Source organism: Rhinolophus sinicus, chromosome 14, assembly GCF_057876585.1.
Source record: "Rhinolophus sinicus isolate RSI-liver-muscle chromosome 14, RSI-T2T, whole genome shotgun sequence".
Lineage (NCBI taxonomy): Eukaryota > Metazoa > Chordata > Mammalia > Chiroptera > Rhinolophidae > Rhinolophus > Rhinolophus sinicus.
In genome coordinates, this window is record NC_142514.1 from 3,656,854 (window position 1) to 3,672,145 (window position 15,292).

The following is a 15,292-nucleotide window of genomic DNA, read 5'->3' on the forward strand; positions in this document are numbered from 1 at the left end:
CTGCCACCATTCAGAGGCCCCCGAATCCTGACCCTGGAGCCAATAGTGGGTTGGGAGAAATGGGCCCTGGAGAAGAGGCAGAGATTGAGGATGGAGACCCCCTCGTCTCTCCATTCGGAATGGAGGTGCCCCCAACACACACTCTGGTTGCTGGGAAGCTGCTGTGCCCTCTGTGGACAGAGGGTGGGGTCCGAGGAGGGCTGCAGGCTATCCCTGGGGGCTCCGTGTTTGATGTGATGGGGTGTGTGTTCAAGGGTGCAGGTAGGAAGGGCAGGCACCATCCCTACACAACCCTTCCTGGGTTGTCACTCCTCCCCAGCAAGCCCCTCAGCCCCATGCGGCTAGGTCTCGGTGAGAGGTGGCTTCGGATGACACCCCATTACCCCACGTCCTTCCCCTGCCCCCAGCCCTCACCCCCTTCTTAGATCAGTGAGAATCTCAGGAAAACACCCTAATTCAGTCCTTTCCCAAAGGATTTATTAAAACACAGAAAACCAAGACATACACACAGAGTACAAAGTGAAGGGGATGGTGTCAGCGACAGTCTCTGTCTTACGTCCCACAGGTCTTCCCAAGGGCCCGACAGGTCACTGCTTACAGGGGCTCAGCTTCCAAAGCTCCAGCCCCATCCCCAGCGGGAACCCTCCCTGCTGGGCTGCCAAGATCTTGGCTGACCTGGGGCTGTCCCAAGGCAAGTGACCCGGCCCCACAGTCTGCACCCTAATAGCCCCTCTGATGCATGGAAAATGGGACCCTTCCCTCATCTCCAGGCTCGGAGCTCAGGCTCCTAGCTCGATGTCAGGGGTTCAGGACACACGCACACACCCAACGGGCCCTTTCTGGGTTATCGCACCTAAAAAAATACTTTGCTTAAAAAAAAATCTGAAAACAAAGGAAAAAATCCAAAACACAACACCAATGACTTTGGGCTGATATACCACAACCTGTAAACTTCCAGAAATAGAAAATGGGGCTGGAGTCAGCTCCCTCGACGGAGGGCACAGGCAGAGGGTACAGGCCGTAGGGGGCCCTAGACCATGGCCACGCCAAGACCTCAGGCCTTGCGTCCCGCCCGAGGCCCTTCCCCTGCCACCATGCTCCAGGCTGCCTGCTCCCAGGTCCCTGAGCCCACCCTCTACACAAGAGCCCTGGGACCCGACACCTGCAAACAAGGACAACAGGTGTCCCTGGGGCAAGCCCCTGACCTGGGCAGGGGACCCCAAGAGGATCCTGCCCTGGAAGGGGCCCCAACAAGCAGAAGGGTGGTGCCTGCACCAGCTGTGGTATCAGCAGGACCTTGGTCATAATTTGCAGAGAACAAAGGAGCTTCTGAAGGTGGCTTGCAGGGCGGGTCTCTTCACACAGAATCTTGGGATGTGCTTCCGTGTGAGAGTGTCTGTTGAGCGTCCCACATGCCCTCTGGATACGGTCCATCCAACCCAAACTCCCCTCGGCACCTGGGAGCCCAGCAGGTGATGCGTTTGGAGACCAGGGCCCAAAGGTGGTTCAGCAGAAAGCCTACTTGGCACTGGTCTAAATAATAAGGTGGCTGCAAACAAAACTGCAGGCTGGCACTTTGGGATTCTGCTTGCACACGACAACCCTCATTCTGCCAGCAGCAGAAACCAAACCTAGCCTGAAGATGCCCAAGGTAGTGGACACCCCCACCCACCGCTTTTGGTGGGAGATAACTGATAACTAAGAAGAAAACATTCTTAAGATTCTTTTACCTCTCCCAAACCAGTCAACCAGAAACCGGCTCCTCACTGTCCACAGCACACCCTCCCGGGCGTCCGGGGTGCTGGTCATGGAGAGCAGAACCCATCCTGGGACCAGCAGTGCCGGGGGCCAGGCCGTCTGGGGGTGCCTGGCTCTGGCATGGTGAGAAGGGCAAAGGGGAGCCTGGCAAGGCCTGGGACGGGCATAGGGACATTAGGGACAAAGGAAGGCTCCCTGGGGAGGACGGGCTGAAACGGGAGGGACCATGGGCCTCTGGGTTGGAGCAGTGGAGAATCAGACCCCTGTCCTACTGCTGCATGCCTCCCAGCCTGACACTTGAGACCATCCACTGTGGCCAGGGAAGGCTGGCACTGTTCCCAACAAGGCCAACCACAGGGCTGACAGCCGTCTGGGAGGGCCCCTTCTCAGGGCCCTGGGGGCGGAGGGATTCGTGGCAGTCACCTCGCCTGTGGTCTGCGCCAGGAGCCTTTGCAGGGAGGCACTGACGAGGACACACATGCACGTGAAGCACAGGACTGGAATGACCCCACCCTTCCCAGAAGGCGGGTCAGCCGCTGCTGCACGCGTGTCCTGGAAACTTGCCAAGACACGCCCCGTCTACCCACACACAATTGCGGGCTCGGTTGGCCTTGGAGATTTTGATCAAGATAGAGTGTGGGGCTGCCAAGATGGAAGGGGCCTTGGGGGTCCAGCCCTCCAGGGTTCAGAAAGAGCCATTTACAGATGAGGAGATCCGGGGCTCTATGAGGGCCGGCCAATCGCCCAACTGTCCCAAGATGAACCACGAAATCCTGGCTCCAATCCTGGCCCGGGGAGCTGAGCCCAGGCCCCTCTTGGCACCTCCAACCCCAGACCCAGCTTGCCTGTCACTCAAACAGGATTCTTACCCAGGGCACACACACCCCGCCCCCCAGGAAGCCCAAGGGTCGGAAATCCCTTCCAGGCTGAGCTGGAGCCAGAGGGAGCATTGGACATGGGTCCAGGCCTGGCCCACTCTCCCCACCCCACCTGGGGCCGTTACAGGGCACCACCAGCTGGGTGGAGGGGCGCCAACACCATGTTCCCAGTCAGACAGCCGACAGGAAGCCTGCGGTGCTGTGGCAGGGAGGTATGGAGAGGCCATCAGGTCCAGTCCCCTGCCTCCAAGCAGAGCTCCCCACAAGGCACAGCGAGGGCAGCTATGGCCTTGCCCTGGGTGGCAAGTGCCTAGACAGGCCTCGCCACTGACAGGAGGGCAAGGAGAGGTCCAGGCTCCAGGGGGAGGCCTGCTTCCTCCATGTCTGCAGCCCATGAGACCACGCGGGGCAGGGTGTATCTGGAGGTGGGTGTGACAGACAGCCCAGGGCACAGGGCAGGGCCAGGGGCTTCTGGGCCATCTTCAGTGCTGCTGTGACCTCTCTGCTGAGATGCTAACTACCACCTGTTCATAACCCCACCTGGCGGAGGCCGAGGTGAAGGCCTCACAGCCCCTGTGCCACCCACACACACAGGGCTCGTGTCCCACTCCCAGGAGCACACCTGGGCCTGCCACAGGCCCTACGCTGGTGCCAACAGAGACCCCTCCCCAAGGAGACCGCACAGACCTGGTGACTCCAGCCCTGGCAGGAAGGGGGTGGAATAAACACTCTGCTCTGACCCGAGCATCAGCCAGGCCTCCACCATTGTGCCAGGCCCTGGGGGGCCCCATGCATACAGGGGGCAGAGCAGAGGGCAGTCAGGCAGTGCACACGGGACTGGGTGATGGGGGCACAGCGAGGGCTGCGGGGCAGACACGGCATCCTCCCTGCCGAGAGCATGAGCAGCAGCAGGGCTTCCAGGAGCTTCCCTCCTGTCGGAGCCTGTGCACAGACAGGGAGGTGGCACTGCAGTTAGTCTCCTCCGCATATCACTCAACTTTATCAAGACGAACTTGTTCAAGTCTTCAATAGGAAAGTGCAAAAGATGGACAAATAAATGAAATCTCCTCTAAGAAGTCGTTCTGGCAAAGGTGGCCCAGGGGCGCATCCCGTGGTGTGGGTGTGACGCTGTGTGGAACACTTGGGTTATGATGAGGTGGCACTTCCGGGCTCCGTCCCCCAGGTGATGGCATTCCCTTTCCGTCCCAAGGTGGCAACAACTCCTAAAAAGGCTTTTCTCTCTTGTGGGGGTCAGGCAAGTGACCCGGCAGGCGTGGCTGCAAGAAGCAGATCACGGTGATGCTGGGGTGTGGTCAGGTCTCCACTGGGGGGAGCACCCCACACCCTGGAGCCACCCCACCCACTGCCTGTCACAGGCAGCTGCAATCCGAGAGGGATCCCTAGCCACGCCCGCCCAGACACACCCAGAGTGCAGGAGAGCACCCTAGAAGTGGCAGCCTGCGGGGCAGCCATTCTGGAAACCACCTCCCCTCCGGCACCTCCACCCTGAAGTGCCAGACAGGGCTTGGTGAGGGCCAGGGTGAACTGGCAGTTCCTCAGAAATAAGCTCCCCGCTCCTAGCCAGTAACACTTACCGCCCCCCAACCCTGAGCCACCCTCCTGGTCCTAGGCAGGGACTGGGGTGAGACAAGAGGTGGTACCGCACCCCCCCAGCAGGACACGCAGGCAGGACAGTGGAGACAGGGTTCCCAGCTGGGGGTGATGGCCTCTGACTGACTGCCACAGACACACGTGTCCACAGAGGAGCACGCCCAAGTGCACCCACCCTTCGTGTCCCATTTCCCAGCCTCGCAGGGAAGTATCTGGCAGCCGGGGAAGACATGCTGGCCCCGAGACGTCCCCGGGCAGAGGGAGCTGGGGCAGGGGGCTCCAGGAAAGTGTGTGACACCCTCGGAGCCCGAGAAGGCAGTGATGTCCCCAAGGCTCAGGGGCATGAATCAGTCACGGGGACCAGGGCTGATTCTGATCAGGCCTGACCTGCAGAGCCAAGGAAGGGACGAGGGGCAGTGGAGCATCCACAAGTGGCCTCACCTCAGCTGGAAATGAGCGCTGCAACAGAGGGAAGTCGCGGGGACGGCTAGATATCTGTCAGAAACAGAGAGAACCTCGGCTTGACAGGGGCGGTGACGGGCAGGCGGGGCCCGCGGGTGCCCCTGTACATGCTGCCCGGAAGCAGACGGGCACCTACCGGTCACATAGGGCCCCAGGGGCATCTGGTTGTAGTTGACAATCCCTCCCGGTCCAGGGCCCCGGAAGTTGGGCCCAAAGCTGTTGTTGTACATCTGGGAGGAGCCGAAAGAGCCCTGGAGGCAAGGACTCAGGTTTAAAGGTCGTAGTCCCACACCGCGGACCCAAGCCCCAGCCCAGGGGCGCCCAGGACGTGCCTGACGGGGTCTCAGGCTCAAGGGCCCGCGGGCAGAACCTGACCTGCTGGATGGTGGGGTCACCGGCTCGGTTGGTCAGTCGGCTGAGGATGCTGCGCTCCGACATCTGGAGGCGGGCGGCCACCGGGGGAATGCGGGACAGCATGGAGGGCAGGCGCGTCACGTCCGCCTTCATGTCACTCAGCAGCTCCTCCAGCTGGTTCAAGACTGTGGAGGAAGGTACAGGAGGGGAGACGCTGTGACGCAGGTGGCGCCGCTGGGGCTTATTTACAGGGGTGTGTTACTGCACTCTCCAGGCAGCAGACACCAGGGGGCGCTCCTCACCGGGCCCGAGATGCCACCTGGGAGAAGAATGGGGTTTCCCAAAGAACTTCTCCTAGGCGCCTGCGGGCTGCAGAAATGAGGGCCAGAAACTCGAGGCCAACGCTGGCCTTCCCTCCAGGCCCTCAGCCAGCCTCCCAGCTCCCAGGGAGGCCTGCAGCCCCTGCCCACTACTGGGGACAGGATGGGGGGCTCACAGGCAGAGCTGCCTCAGGAAACATCTCCCACACAGAGCAGGGCCAGGGAGGCCAGGGAGGCCCTCCCCCAACCAGCCTTGGGGCTTCCTGAAGATTTGGAGCACAGGGGTCAAAGGTCTGAATCAGGAAGCCTTGGGCGATGCCTTCACCTCCCTGAGTTTCAATGTCCCCATCTTGAGAACGGGATAATAAACCTCCCCACTTAAGGACAGCACGGGGATTGCAGACATCATGCATTTAAGGCTCGCAGTCGGGGCTTGAGGGAATGGACTACAGACTGTCCCATCCTGGCCAGGAGGCTCTGGCCTCCGGGCTGCCATTCTGTCTCCAGTCCTAGGGCCCCATCAGCGCCCTCATCTATAGCCAAGGATCCCCTGGGCAGGAGGAGGGAAGCAGGATGGCAGGCGGGCCGGATTTGGGGAGCAGGTGACTCACCTTTGTGCAGGACGGCATTGGCCGGCTTGTTCCCAGCGAGGGACTCCTTGGACAAGTGCTGGTGGCTCTCGGCAAGGCACTCCACCTCGGCTAGGCGGGCATTGAGGGCCATGGCTGGGTGGTTGGGGTCCTGGGTCATGTTGAGGTACGCGGCCCTCCGGAGCTGCTCCTCTATGACCAGCGCCTGCTCCAGCAGCTGGAGGGCGGGGGTGACTGAGTGTTGGCCTGGCCCCCTTCTCCACCCCACCCCCCCAGGCCAAGGCTCTGGGCAGAAAGAAAGGAGGAAGGAGACATTCCCACCCAGAAGGCCATTGTCACCTGATCCTGGCCACCTCTTGAGCACTCACCAAGCTGGATTCTCTGTACCCATCACCCGGGGCAGTGACACTCGCCCAGTGGAGTCGGTCAGACCCAGGGCAAGGACCCAGCACCCGGTTCACTGACTGACTAAATTACTCCCCTGTGTGGACAGCCTGGCCGGCTCCCACATATAGGCGGAGGGGGTCGCTGCTCACTAGCTCCTTTGCCCCAGGTCCTCATGTATCCTGCCCCTCTTGCAGCCCCCTCCCCCAAAGGCCTGCCATGGACTGACCTTGAACCTGCGGGCCAGGAACTTGTTCTTCATCTCCAGGTAGTTGCCCTTGTGGGTCTCAGACTTGAACGGCTCGTTGAGGATCACGTACCTCGGGTCATTCTGGATGTCCTGCCAGCGAGCATAGCCATGCCTGGGTGGGCACTGTTAAGGGCAAACCTGGCCAGGGGCAGGAGGCGGGGGCAGGGCCAGTGTGTGTTCAGCATCCTGACAGTGTACTCTCAGGCAACTCGTTAACCTTGGCTCCAGGATGAGTGTGGTGGTAATGCTGTGACAACTAGTGGACACTGACAGGCTCCCCCCGGGCCCAGACGGCACTGACACTTCACAGGATTATCTCCTTCACCCATGCTCAAGTCCTAACCTCAATGCCTGTGACAGACCTCATTCGGAATAGGGTCTTTGAAAGTGTACTCAAGTTAAGAAAGGGTCATACGGGGGGCGGCTGGATGGCTCAGTTGGTTAGAGCATGAACTCTTAACAACAGGGTCGCTGATTCAATTCCCGCATGGGATGGTGGGCTGCGCCCTCCACAACTAGATTGAAAACAATGAGCTGCCGCTGAGCTGCGGGAGGGGCAGACCGATGGCTCAGCTGGTTAGCGCACAAACTTTTTACAACAAGGTTGCCAGTTCAATTTCTACATGGGATGGTGGGTTGCGCCCCCTGCAACTAGATTGAAAATGGTGACTGGACTTGGAGTGGAGCTGCGCCCTCCACAGCTAGACTGAAGGACAACAACTTGGAGCTGATGGGCCCTGGAGAAACACACTGTTCCCCAATATTCCCCAATAAAAATTAAAAAAATAAAAACTCCTTTGCTTTTTTTTTAAAAAAAAAGAAAGAAAGGGTCATACTGGTTAAGGTGGGCTAGTATCCTCATGAGGGGAAATTTGGACACAGACACCAGGAAGGCCATATGAAATGGAGACAGAGATTGGGGTGACGCAGCTCCAAACGAAGCGACCCCAAGGGTGGATGGCCACCACCAGAAGCTGGGGAGAAGCAAGGAAGGATCCTTCCCTAAAGCTTCCAGAGGGAACAGGAGACACAATAAAATGATCTTGCCCAAGGTCCCACGGTTATGAGAGGCAGAGTCAGGATGTGAACCCAGGCTCTATACCTTAGCCTCCATGACAGGATCAGGAAACTATGGCCCACAGCCTGCTTTTGTAAATAAAGTTTTATTGGAACACAGCCTGATACTGTCTGGGGCTATTTTTGCTACCACGGCAGAGTGGAGTGGTCACTCTGCAAACCCTAAAACATTCACTCTCTGGCCCCTCGCAGGAATGGTCTACCAACCCCCGTCCACAAAACCCCGCCTCTCGTTACAATAGCCAGCTCCCTCAAGGCTGTCATGAAGGCCAACTTTGCTGGGGGGCTCTCCTGAGTTAACTGTGTGGCCCTGTCCTTGCCTCTGGGAGGTCTGTGCTCAAATGTCACCTGCTCTGACCATCCTACTGGAAATGCAACCCCTGCCCCCAAAGCTCCCTGTGCCTCGTCCCTGCTCTATCACGTCCCATTGGACCCTCATTTTGCTAACTTCTGGTGCTCACCATCTACCCCCATAGGATGGGAACTCCAGGTAGACCAGGACTGGGGGCTGGTTAGTTCACAGCTGCATCCTCCATGCCTGGCACATGGTGGGTGATCAATAAAGACTGAAGATTGAATGTGTGAGTGAATGAAGGAAGGAAGGAAGGAATGAAAGGCCTTGTAAATAGTGAAGCACCCTTTAGGGGGTCACTACTGGGAGGAGGTGAGGTCTGTGTCGTGTAGGAGGAGGGAGCATTTGCTGTGGAGCCAGATGGATGGGCTGTGACTTATTAGCCATGTGTTCCTGGGCGAGTCACTTGGCCTCCCTGAGCATTCGTTTCCGCCTCTGTACAATGGGGATCATAGTAGCGCCCCTTCTGGAAAGCTGCTGTGAGGATGGGGTGAGTACTGAGCGTAAAGGGACAAGCTGCTGCAATTGTCATTGTCATCATCATCACCAGGAAAGGCTCCTGGGCACCTGGTCAGGAGCAATGGCTCCTGACTCCTCACCCCACACACCCCATGTCCCTCCCTCCCTGAGATCCACAGAGGAACAGGCCAGACTCCTGCCCAGCCTGGCTTGGCCAAGGATACGTCACAATGCCTGCCAGCAGCCAGTAGTCATGGCGCCGGTGCCAGATGTCGTAGATTTTCCCCGAGGTCACAGCGGCACGTTCCTCATTCTGCCACAGTGTGTGCAGCTCTAGGAAGCCACCAAGGGGAGCAGAATGAGATGCCCCAGCACCTCCCAGGGGTGGGCCTAGCACAGCCTCTCCCTCACTACCTGCCATCTTCCCACCCCTGAAGGCTCAGTTCCAATGTCACTAGGAAAGGTTATACAGGGGATGTTTATCAACCATTCACACTTTAGTATAAAACGACCACCTGCCCAGACTCCCAGGACCCACACAGACAGGAAGCCTGTGGCACCAACCACCCCAGCTCTCGGCCCACCAGCCACCCCGATACCTGTGAAGCCACCATCTGCGATGTTGAACATGAATTTGAACTTCCCATTCTTGTCTTCCTTCTTCCCCTCTTCATCTTCCTCTCTGTCACCATTTTGCTGCATTTCAATGGGCTCCTTCTCTTCAGCTTTGCTATCATCTGTGGCAGGACAGACCCACATTCACTCATCCATCCAAAGGCACTGCCCAGGGGCCTCTCTCCGCCAAGTGCTGGGGCCCCAAAGGCAAGCGGGAAACACATCTCCCCATCTTCCAGGGGCTAACGGCCAACGGGGATTTTAAACGGACACCCGAGTAGCCCTCTCTCTCCATCTGCGTAGGTAGAGCTGGCTCCCTGCCCAGGTGCCCCTTCCCCACCAAGTAAGGAACACGGGGAACAAGGGGAGAGCACTGTGAAAAGTGCAGCTTAAGTTCAAGGAAGGTAGCTTTCGGGGTCTGATTGGAGGATGGTCGTTCCAGAACATTCCAGGACCTAGAGGTACACAAGGCTTCCAGCTGAGCCCCAAATGCTGCAGGCCAAGCTCTACAGCCAGCAATCCTTCCTCCTGGAGTGGACTGGGGCCACAGGAGGGGTCAGGACAGGGAGAGGGGGTCTGTCCCCTAAAGGGCTGGCGAGTCCAGATTCCCACCCATTAGCTCCAATCAGGGCCTAGGGCCGAGGAGATGGTGCCCAGGAGACTGCAGGAGGCCCAACATGGTCCAGATGGCACCCCCAAGAAACCAAGGGACACAGGACAGAGCATACGCAAGAGCCCCAAACCTGGCCTGAAATCGCTGTCATCCCCTCTGTTGTGAATCAAGCTTAGCTCCAGCTTGTCCAGAATTTTCTCCTTCTCTGGAAACATCTCTTCTGTAAGACAAAGGGTATTGGTGAGGTTGGGAGGGGTCCCAGAAGGGCAGAGGGGACTCCGGGCTGGTGGTTTTCCAACTCTGCTTCAGCCATGCACAGAACACTGCCCATCATTTTACTCGAGAGTCCAACAGGTGCCATCAAGGAGAGCACCCCCACCACCCATCATCGCCTTACCTCTTCTCTTTCACCCCCATTCCAGCAGCACCCCCTCCCCAAACTCCTCAAGGCACCGTCTCAAAATCCTCCCTACCACAATGATAACCAGAACACTGGAAGTTCTGGCAACGTGGTAGGCTGCTGTTAACACAGAACCCTTCTTACAAATACCCAGAAATATCAGGCAAACTCTATCACACTGAACACACGCACATGTGAGCTCCCAAGAAGAAAAGGAAAACTGTCAGGTGCCATAAATGAAGGGAAAATACAAGCTCAAGAAGCAGAAGCCAGGCCTGGCGGGGGTGAGTGGGTACCAGGACGAGATCTGGAGGCTTCGGCTGTGTCTCGACACCCAGACAGGAAGAAGGAGGCCTCGAGCCCCAGAGACGCAGACAACTGGAATTAAACCAACACCCTCCAACCACTGAGCTCTCTGCGAGAGAGAGAAAGTTCTGCCCACCAGCCCACGGCCACACAGAGGAGCCGGGCTCCCACGTGGAATCTGGGGGCATGACGTCTCCAATGAGGGCTCCAAACCCAACACAAAGGTCGTGCGGGCTGTGCAATCTGAGCTGTCCCCACCATGAGCAGAGAGAGTGCCATAAACACTGGTCCCAGACCAGCGAAACCACCAGTGAGATTGGTGGGCCCAGGGCTCCTGGAAATGGGGCGTGGGGGGTGGGAGGGTAGACCATTCCCATTACCCAGGTGACATGGGATCCCATGGATAAAAACAATTCCTGATGAAGATGCACCCAACCAAAACTTAGAAAACAATTATCCACCTGCCAGAGAGAGAAACAGGAAGAGAATCCACAAGAAAAACAAGACTCAGGACTGTGGACGAGCTGGATTCTACTCCTGTGAGCACGTCATGTGTGGGGCACGGGGGACCTTAAAAGAGGGAGATTATCTGGGTGGCCCTGACCTCATCACACCAGCCCTTTAAAAGCAGGATCTTCTCAGACCAGTCACAGAAAAAGACCTCAGAGATTCAAAGCATGAGGGCAGCCGGCGTACCATTCCTGGCTTGAGGATGGAGTGGGCCCAAAGCAAGGAATATGGGCCGCTTCTAGGTGCAGAGAACAGCCCTCAGCTGACAGCCAGCAAGGAAACGAGGCTTCAGTCCTCCAACCCCAAGGAGCCGAAGTCAACGAACAACAAGAATGGGCTTGGAAGTCAATTTTCCCTCCAGCCTCCAGATGAGAACTTGATTTCAGTCTTACACAACCTTAGCAGAGAACCCAGACATACCATGCTAGGCTTCTGACTCACACGTCTCAGAACTAACAAATGCTAAATTTGTAATATTTTGGTTAGCAGCCATAGAAAATAAGACAGATGGGTAGATTAAAAACAGCTAGATAAAGAAAGTGCAAACTGAAGCTAGATCTGAAGAAGACTCCTAAAGCCTTGCAGAGAGAGAGGGAACAACAACAGAAGCACAAGCCGTGAAAGACACATCAGCCCACCTTTTGCTAACTTTTACCTGCTTTCTTTTCCTCAGTGCATTTGGAGCCTGTTGTCAAACAAGACATACTTCTGTTTATTGTTGTTTCCCCGTCTCCCCACTAGAATCCAATTCCATGTGATAGCTTTGCTCGTTGGGTTCATTTTTGTGCCCCCAAAGCCTAAGACAGCACCCAACACACAGCAGGCCTTCCATAAACATGGACTGGATGAATGAATGAAGGAATCGATGAGTAATAGGAAAAAACAATGGGACAAAGTAATATTCAAAGAGCAGCGGACTGAGAATCTGCCTGTAATCAATGAAAGACAATAATAAGAATCATAGTCGCAAGCAGCATAAAAAAAAAAAAATCATTTCAGTGAGAGAGCACATCACCAAAGACAAACAGACTATCTTACAAGTGGTCTTTCAACTAACATAAAATAATATTGAATGTCAACTATCATTGAAAAATAAATAAGAACACCTAAATAAATTTTTTAAAAAGTGGTTTTTCAATGTTAGAAAAGATAGAAAAGGCAGATTTCCTAAAGGAGCAACAATTACCCTCAGAGCAGTCTTTCACAGCGGTGTAATAGAAGCCAGAACACAAAAGGAATAACATTTTCAGTGGTGAGGGGATAACCCTCTCCCGCCACGAATTTTGCTAACTATTACTCAAGAGTAAAGGAAAAATAACACACGATGAGAAAATCTGCCCTTCACAGAAATTTGCTGAAAGCACCAAGGGTGTATTTTAGGAAGAAGGACACTGAACAAAGCAATGATGAACAAATTAGCAAACACAAAACTGCTAAGAATGTGGGAAGATCTCAATAAGGATTAAAAATTTAGGAATAAGCATAATAACAAATTTAGGGAATTAAAACAAATTGAAATGAAAACACTGGGCAACAGCACTTGGAAGAAGGGAAGAAGGAAAGGAAATGGGTTAGAACTGAAGTTGTCTACAGTCCTGACAGTATTCAGAAGGGATACATGCAAACAATTCAGAATTACAAAATAGAATTGACTATAAACTTTCCAAAGGAGTTGAGGGGGAAAAGGTAAATATAAAGAAAATTTGATCAATCCAAGAGATGGCAGGAAAAGGGGGGGAAAAAGAAAAGGCAAGGGTAATAATATAAAGCACAAAATAAGACAGTAAAAATTTATCCAAATATTTAGCTATTACAATAAATGTAAAGAGATTAAACTTGCCAGCTAAAAAGTAGAGATTCTATGATTAAAAATAACAAACTGTTTACAAGCGATATCCCTATAACATTATTACATAGATAGATTATAGATGAAGGAATGGAAGAAAATACTTGCAAATCATATCTCTGATAAGATACATGTATTTATAAAGAACTCTTACAACTCAAAACTGAAAAGACAAATAGTCTAATTTAAAAATGGGCAAAAGATCTGAAAAGACATTTTTCCAACAAAGACATACACAAATGGCCAATCAGCACATGAAAAGATATTCAACATCTTTATGCATAAGGGAAATACAAATCAAAACCACAATGAGATACCACTTCTCAACCACTAGGATGGTTATAATAAAAAAGACAGATAATAAGTGTTGGCGAGAATGTTGAGAAATTGGACCCTCACACATTGCTGGTGAGAATGTAAAACTGCTATAGTGCAGCTGCTATAGAAAACAATCAAAATATTAAACATAGAGTCACCATACAATCCAACAATCCCACTTCTAGGTATATAGCCAAAGAACTGAAACCTATGTCCACACAAAAACATGTACATAAACGTTCACAGAAGCATTACTCAAAATAGCCAAAAACTCAGAAACAACACAAATGTCCATCAGCTGACAAATGGATAAATAAAATGTGGTATAGCCATACAATAGAAGGTTATTCCACCATAAAAAGAAATGAAGTACCAATACATGCCACACCATGGATGAACCTTGAAAACATTATGCTAAGGGAGAGGAGCCAGATAAAAAAGGACATATATTTTACAATTCCATCTATATGAAATGTCCAGAATAGGCAAATCCATAGAGACAGAAAGTAGATTACTGTTTCCAGGGGCTGGCGGGAGGAGGAAATGGAGAATGACTGCTAGTGGGTACGGGGTTTCTTTTGGGAGTGATGGAAATGTTCTAAAATTCATTTTGCTGATGGTTACACAACTCTGTGAATATACTAAAAACAATTGAATGGTACATTTTAAATGGGTCAAGTGTACGGTATATGAATTATATAATAATAAAGTTAATATAACATAATATAATATAATACAATATTATATATATATATATATATATATATATATATATATATATATATATATATATATACTTTTTTTAACTATAGGGCTAGAAACATATACTGAGTGTATACCAAACAAAAGTAAGATTAATCCAAATCAGCCTAAATAAACCTTAAAGTAAAAAGTATCAGGAGGGAAAAGAAGGTCATTACATAATAATTAGAGGCACACTTCTTCAGAAAAATATAAAAATCCTGAACCAATATGCACCTCACAACCTAGTCTCAAACAATATGAAGCAAAATCTGGCTTTACAAGGAGAATGAGACTAATCCACAACCATAGTGAAAGATTTTAACACAAGTCTCTCAGACATGACTGAACAATGCAAATCAAAAATGAGTAAGTATATAAAATATTTGAACAACATAATTAACAAGCATTATCTAATGCCCATATTTGGAACCTTACATATATTTGGAACCTTACACCCAAAATTAGAGAACAGGTGTTCTTTCAAGCACACCTGAGCATTTACAAAATCTGACCACATTAAGCCAGAAAGCAGATTTTGACAATATCATATAGCAACAGTCTCATACAGACTCACGTTTCCAGACCACAATGCAAACTGAGTTAGAAATCACTAAGAAAAAGAAAGCCCACTAACCCGCAAACTGTGTACCTGGGAAAAGTGACAGCGGAGAGCTCAGTCCCTGGCTCTCCCCTCATCCTGGGGCCTCTGGTGCTAGGACAGAGCAGTGCACAGTCCCCCACTCAGCCAGGGGGAGATGGAATGAGGCACAGCCTGGCCAGCCTTCCCTGGCCCAAGGCTGAGGAGGGCAGAGACTACATTTGGGTGGATGCCCGAGGAAAGCCCGCACCTTTTGGCAGCTGCTCTGGGGACAGCTGGGCCTTGTCCATCTCCTGCAGTCGCTCCTCTCGGGCCCTCTCCTGGCCTTCTGAGCTCTCGTGCTTGTCCTCACCGTCCACTCTGTCCAGGGCAGTTGGCAGGACCTACGGAAGACAGGCTAGGGGAGTTGCAGGGCCTGGGGCCGCAATACGAATGAAAGGCAGGGAACCGGCACTGGGCTGGGGACCCACTCTCCTGGTTCCCATTGTTGCTTCTAATCTGTATCCCCAGACCCCGAGGTCTAAACTTGAAGCCAGAAGTTCTGGGTGAGACCTGAGAAGGCCCCCAGACCCAAACCCGCCCCACATCCACCAGGGACCCAAATACCAGCATCTTCCAGACCTGGATTTCTGGGGGCTTCTTTGGCTTCTGCACCCCCAGCTCCTTCTCATCCATGTAGCCCAGCTGGGTTTCCATTTTGTCTGAAAGATCAAGGAAGAGGTGAGACAGTTGGGCTCAGGCAGGGATCAGGGAGAGGGCAGGAAGTGGATGCCAGAGAGGACAGGTAGGGTCTGGCCTTCAGGAGGCCCCGTCTGGGCCAGGCACCTCCAGGAGAAGGACAGAACCC

General features: G+C 53.3%; 1 protein-coding gene across 4 annotated transcripts in view; it reads right to left on the bottom strand.

Moving 5' to 3' along the window:
- Positions 1-455: 455 nt before the first annotated feature.
- The window catches only part of CHD5 (chromodomain helicase DNA binding protein 5), a 62,044-nt gene continuing 47,207 nt past the window's right edge, over positions 456-15,292 (bottom strand). For 3 of the 4 annotated variants that reach the window (XM_074334185.2, XM_019746694.3, XM_088790065.1), the window contains 11 exons: positions 15,067-15,146; positions 14,696-14,828; positions 9,854-9,943; positions 9,095-9,232; positions 8,720-8,828; positions 6,587-6,719; positions 5,995-6,190; positions 5,085-5,248; positions 4,846-4,960; positions 4,689-4,742; positions 456-3,913 (listed from right to left, as the gene is read on the bottom strand). In XM_074334185.2, the coding sequence (XP_074190286.1) occupies positions 4,735-4,742; positions 4,846-4,960; positions 5,085-5,248; positions 5,995-6,190; positions 6,587-6,719; positions 8,720-8,828; positions 9,095-9,232; positions 9,854-9,943; positions 14,696-14,828; positions 15,067-15,146 (1,166 nt within the window). In that variant the 3' untranslated portion in view covers positions 456-3,913; positions 4,689-4,734. The remainder of the gene's footprint in view (positions 3,914-4,688; positions 4,743-4,845; positions 4,961-5,084; positions 5,249-5,994; positions 6,191-6,586; positions 6,720-8,719; positions 8,829-9,094; positions 9,233-9,853; positions 9,944-14,695; positions 14,829-15,066; positions 15,147-15,292) is intronic. The other variant, XM_019746695.3, reaches the window with a different exon arrangement.